Source organism: Terrapene carolina, unplaced genomic scaffold (assembly GCF_002925995.2).
Source record: "Terrapene carolina triunguis isolate 2854851 unplaced genomic scaffold, T_m_triunguis-2.0 Scaffold430, whole genome shotgun sequence".
NCBI lineage: Eukaryota > Metazoa > Chordata > Testudines > Emydidae > Terrapene > Terrapene triunguis.
In genome coordinates, this window is record NW_020664781.1 from 227149 (window position 1) to 233402 (window position 6254).

General features: G+C 47.6%; 1 protein-coding gene across 1 annotated transcript in view; it reads left to right on the plus strand.

Moving 5' to 3' along the window:
- The window catches only part of WDR73 (WD repeat domain 73), a 20922-nt gene extending 18650 nt beyond the window's left edge, over positions 1-2272 (plus strand). The window contains exon 8 of the mRNA XM_026658354.2: positions 1179-2272. Within this exon, the coding sequence (XP_026514139.1) occupies positions 1179-1414 (236 nt within the window). The 3' untranslated portion in view covers positions 1415-2272. The remainder of the gene's footprint in view (positions 1-1178) is intronic.
- Positions 2273-6254: the final 3982 nt, after the last annotated feature.

The window sequence follows — 6254 nt, forward strand, 5'->3', positions numbered from 1 at the left end:
GTTAAAGATGGATTCTAGTTCAGGTGACATGATCACATGTCACTGCAAGACTTCATTGCCCACTTGCCAGCACACACGTATACAGGAAGACTAACATGTAACCACAGCCATCTGCAGACAATGGTCCTTGTTAATGGGAGTCATCAAGATTCCAAACCATCATTAATGGCCCACACTTTGCATAATTACAATAGGCCCTCAGAGTTATGTTTTATATTTCTAGTTTTAGATACAAGAGTGGTACATTTCTACAAATAGGATGATCACACTCAGTAGATTATGAGCTTTGTAATGATACCTTACAAGAGACCTTTTGCACGAAGCATATCCCAGTTACATTATATTCACTTATTATCATGTTTTTATAAAACCATATAGACTGCACAACGTCACAGCCCCTTCCAGCCCTACATTTCTATGATTCTATGCTGTAGTATATGCCAATAGCTGTCACCCTATTGTATGTGGGTATGTCTTCACTACCCGCCGTATCGGCGAGTAGCAATCGATTTATCCGGGATCGATATATCGCGTCTCGTTAAGACGCGATATAGCGATCCCCGAACCGTCGACTCCGGAACTCCACCAGAGCGAGTGGCGGTAGCGCAGTCGACGGGGGAGCCGCGGCCGTCGATTCCGCGCCGTCTGAACCCCAGGTAATTCGATCCAAGATACTTTGACTTGGTTGCCTTTCTCGGAGCGCTACCCCCTCCCCCCCCCCCCCCCCCCCACCAGTGTAGACCAGCCCTGTGACTCCTCTAGTTAGAACATAAATTCCCTCTGATAACTGTGTGGAAGCTGTTGGTAAATGCTGCCTGTTCAACAGTGCCAACCACGTACATATACACAGATTTAGGATACCAGGCAGTGTTCCTGTTGGGACACCATGAGGTCTTGTCTCAACAGGGATGGTATAAATATAGGTGAATGAATTCTCGGGTTACCTGAGCCTGCACTATATTCTTTACAGTGGTAGATAAATACCTGGGGTCTCTGACTCCAGGGCTGTAGTCTATTCAATCTCACCTGTCCTGCCTGGATGGAATGTGTGAACTGGAGCGCAATGTTCCTGAGTGGAGCTCGCAGAGCAGGGCAAGTGGAAGTTAGGGCTCCTGGACCAAGCCGAACAGTCGCCCATTTCTATAGTCTGACATTCTTTTTTTATTCTTTAAACAAAGGCTTCAATGGGACCGTTCACATCTATGACACACGGAACTGGCCTGTGTCTGGTGGAGAAGCAGAGCCGCTGTTTAGTCACAAAGGACATATCTTCAGTGGCATGGACAACGGCGGTGACTTTCCCCTGGTTACAACACATGCTTGGCATCCGTGGAAACCAAGAATGTTGTTATCAGCAGCAAGTGATGGCTCCCTGCATGTCTGGGACTGGGCAGAGTCTCACAAGGACAGTTGATCTGTCTTCCTGTTATGAAAACTCACACTGATTAATTTTTTTCTGTATTTCCACTCTGAAATCTGCTGCCCTTGCATGTGTAACCCTGTGTATAAGGGACACTCTAGACCGAAGATCATTGTTCAGAATAAGTTTTACACTTTGGATTATTTAAAACAGTAAGAATTTTAAACATCTGTTTCATTTGTCACCATTTTTCCTTTTTTAGTTCTTGCATCCCCCTCAGACTGCCCTCATGTGGCCTGTGTCACTTACTGCTTCTCAGAGCTGCTGTGAGCTGGCTTCCCCACCACCGGGGAAAATCTGCAACCTAAGACAGCAACATTTCAGTAGTTTTAATACCATGAGACTAGTTCCACTGATGAAACCGTAGTGCACCGGGCAATCCACGCTTATAGCTCCTGTGATGTAGACAGCAGCCTTTCAACACTAATACACCTGGCTTAATTTTGAAGGGCTTTTTGACCTCTCTTGTGCAACTAAGGCCAAGAAAGTGTGGATAATACCTCGTAGCTCATGCATAGCACTTTTCATCAGGATAAGTGTCTGATCGTTTAGGCTCTTAAACACCGAATGGAATTGGAGGCTAGTTATTAGTTGCACGTAATGCTCTACAGACAAAATCCCTGCCCCAAATATCTTACACTCAAATGCCTAAACCCTGCAGCCACGTACCGGGTATGCCTGAGCAGCGCCCCATTGACTTCAATGGAACACCTTGTGAGCGTACAGGCTCCAATTGTAGGCCCAGGGCTTATGATAGAGGACGTCAGGGTGAATTGTAACAAATACACGTGACAATATGCTGTTGAAGTTTGGCTTATGTTTAACTGCAGGGTTTTGTGTAGTGTGTGTGTGTCACAAAGTGCTGTGTTACAGTTAGACCATGCAAAGGAGGTGGCTGCTGAAAGTCTCGATGAAGAAAGTGAATGTGAGCAGGGGGAGAGCAAGGTAGCTACATTCATAGGGGACAAGAATTCCCTCCTGTTCAGAGGTCCTGAGCTTCACTTCAGTTCCATTTTGGCCTAGGTCTCAGCTGCTTCTGCTCTTTTTGTGTCAGCTCTTACGCATGTTTGTCTCCAGCCAGTCTTTGCTTTTCTCCTGCTGTGTGTAACTCTGCTCCTATGGGACCGTGGCCTGTCCTTGGTTTCTTTCAGCAGCAGTTGGCACCTGTCCTTTGCAACATCACTGCCTCCCTGCTTGGCTTGTGGTACTGAGTACACATACAAGATTGTGTTTGGGGTGATGGGGAGGGATAGAGTCCAGGGGATTAAGCTTTAGCTGGCACTCCAGACACACTCCGCACAGTATTGTGTATATATTGAAAATGTTGGAACTAGTAGAGGGCATACACTGATTCCGAGGCCAGAAGAGACCATTGTGATCATCTAGTCTGACCTCCTGTATGGCATGGGCCAGAGACCTGCATCAAACTAATTCCTAGAGCAGAGCTTTTAGAAGAAATCTGATCTTGATTTAAAAATTGTCAGTGCTGGTGAATCCACCACCACCCTTGGTGAATTGTTCCAATAGTTAATCACTCTCCTCATTAAAAATGTACCTTATTTCCAGTCTGAACGTGTCTAGTTTCAACTTCTAGCCATTGGATCGTGTTAGACCTTTGTCTGCTAGACTGAAGAGCTGATTATTAAATATTTGTTCCCTGTGTACCTACTTACCAGGCAGTAATCTAGTCATCCCTTAACCTTCTCTGGTTCAGCTAAATAGATTGAGCTCTTTGAGTCTGTTACTGTAAGGCTGGTTTTCTAATCCTTTAATCAGTCTTGTGGCTCTTCTCTGGACCCTCTCCAATTTATCAACATCCTTCTTGAATTGTGAGCACCAGCACTGGACACAGGATTCCTGCAGCGATTGCACCAGGGCCAAACTCAGAGGTAAAATAACCTCTCTACTCCTACTTGATTCCCTTGTTTATGCCTCCCAGGATCACATTAGCTCCTTTGGCCACAGTGTCACCCTGGGACCTCATGTTCAGTTGATTATCCACCATGACCCCCAAATCTTTTTCAGAGTCACTGCTGCCCAGGAGAGAGTCTCCCATCCAGTAAGTATGGCTTGCACGTTTTGTTCTCAGATGTATACATTTATATTTAACTATATTAAAATGCATATTTTCTTATGCCCAGCTTACCAAGCGCTCCAGATCAGTCTGTATTAGGGACCTGTCCTCTTAGTTATTTGTCTCTCCCCAACTTCAGTGTCATCTGCAAACTTTATCAGTGATGATTTTGTTTTCTTCCAAGTCATTGATAAAAATATTAGATAGCATAGAGCCGCGAACTGATCCCTGCGGGACCCGTAGAAACACACCCGCTCAATGAAAATTCCCCCTTCGCAATTACATGTTGAGACCCATCAGACAGCTTTTAATCCACTTGTGTGCCATGTTAATTTGCTACCTTTCTAGTTTTTTAATTAAAATGTGCGGCACTAAGTTAAAATGCCTTAAAGAAGTCAAAGTATATTATGTCAACGCTGTTATCTTTATCAACCAACTTGTAATCTCATAACAAAAAAGAGAGCAGCTTAGTTTGACAGGCTCTGTTTTCCATCGATCCTTATGAAAGGAGACTCAAAGAGCTTGGCTTGTCTAGCCTAACCAAAAGAAGGCTGAGCGGAGATATGATTGCTCTTTGTAAATATATCGGAGTGATAAATACCAGGGAGGGAGAGGAATTATTTAAGCTCAGTACCAATGTGGACACAAGAACAAATGGATATAAACTGGCCATTAGAAAGTTTAGACTGAAATGAGATGAAGGTTTCTAATCATCAGAGGAGTGAAGTTCTGGAACAGCCTTCCAAGGGAAGCAGTGGGGGCAAAAGACATCTGGCTTCAAGACTAAGTTTGATAAGTTTATGGAGGGGATGGTATGATGGGATAGCCTAATTTTGGCAATTAATTGATCTTTGACTATTAGCGGTAAATATGCCCAATGGCCTGTGATGGGATGTTAGATGGGATAGGATCTGAGTTACCCAGGAAAGAATTCTCTGTAGTATCTGGTTGGTGAGTCTTGCCCACATGCTCAGGGTTTAGCTGATCGCCATATTTGGGGTGAAGAAGGAATTTTCCTCCAGGGCAGATTGGCAGAGGCCCTGGGAGTTTTTCGCCTTCCTCTGCAGCGTGGGGCATGGGTCACTTGCCGGAGGATTCTCTGCACCTTGAAGTCTTTAAACCACAAGTTGAGGACTTCAGTAGTTCAGGCATAGGTCAGGGGTTTGTTACAGGAGTGGGTGGGTGAGATTCTGTGGCCTGCGTTGTGCAGGAGGTTGGACTAGAAAATCATAATGGTCCCTTCTGACCTTAAAGTCTATGAGTCAAGGATGATCTCACAGGTTTTATTTTTCATTAGTCCTTTGGTGACTGAGGAGTCCGATCTTTGAGCCACAGGCTCGTTGGCAGACATTGCAGGTGGTGTTGGATGACAGAGTTGGGCCGTGATTGCTGCGTGACTGTTGTCTTTCCTTTCTTTTCTGGCATTTTTCTGTGACCAGGGCAAGGCAATTTTCCTCAAAAATGGACGTTCCCTCTCTGACAAGGCTTTGCCATTATCCGTATCGTGGGCTGCTGTCTCCCAGTGTGTGGTGTCGATGCCACATCTCTTGATGATTATCTTGAGAGTGTCTTTAAAGTGTTTGTTTTGGCCTCCCCAGTTCCTTTCTCCTTTGGTGAGTTGGGTGTACAGCCGTTGTTTTGGTAAGCGTACATCAGGCAAGCGTGCACAGTGCCCGCTCCACCTCAGTTCGTGCTGGATAATCAGCCTCAACACTGAAGATGTTGGCCTCTGTGAGGACACTGACATTAGTGCGATGACCCTCCCACTTTATGTTGAGGATCTTCCCAAGAAAGTGCTGGTACTGGCGTTCCAGGTTTTTCAGGTGTTTTCTATAGTAACCCAAGTCTCCTAGCCGTAGAGGAGAGTTGGGCTTAGCACCGCTTTATAAACTAAAAGTCGTCTACAGTGGTCTTCAACCTGTTTACGCACAAGATCACTTTGAATTTAAGATCAACCCAGTATCTATCCCGCCCCTTCCCCGAGGCCCCGCCCCACTCACTCCATTCCCCGCTCCCTCCCTCATTTGCTCTCCCCCACATCACTCACTTTCACTGGGCAGGGGGTTGGGGTGCAGGCTCTGGGCTGGGGCAGGGGCTTGGGGTGCAGGAGTGAGGGGTGCAAACTCTGGGAGGGAGATTGGATGCAGGGATCATATTGTCACACTGCACCTAATCTGCACCTAACCCAGTTGGCGGTGCAGCGGGGCTCAGGCAGGCTGCCTGCCTGCCATGGCCCCACGCCGCTCCCGGAAGCGGCTGTCTGCTGACACGTCTCTGCAGCCCTGGGGAGGGAGGCGGCTCCGTGTGCTGTCCCTGCCCCCATCACCATCCCCTCAGTTTACATTGGCCGGTTCAGGGGCAGCACTTGCAGGCATGGGCAGTGCACGGAGACCCGCTGGCCCCCTCCCCCCCAGGGGCCGCAGAGACGTGCCAGCAGCCAGCCGCTTCCGAGAGTGGCGTGAGGCCAAGACAGGCACTTTGGTCCCGGCTTACGTGCTCAGCCCACACACGGACGTTCTGGGTTTGGCGCACAGCCCTGGCCACACTGGAACAGAGCAGAGATCTGCCTGGCCTGGGCACCTGCCTCCGAGTGTGGCCATGCAGTGTGACGAGAGATACCCAGGCAGGCCCTGGGGGCCGGAGAGATGCTGATGTGAGGCGCAGGTTGTTTGGGACCTTGGGGAGGAGACACAAAAGGTGGGGGGGAAGGGGGGAGATAAAGTTTGTTTCATGACTTCCCAGCAGCTGAACCCATCTGAC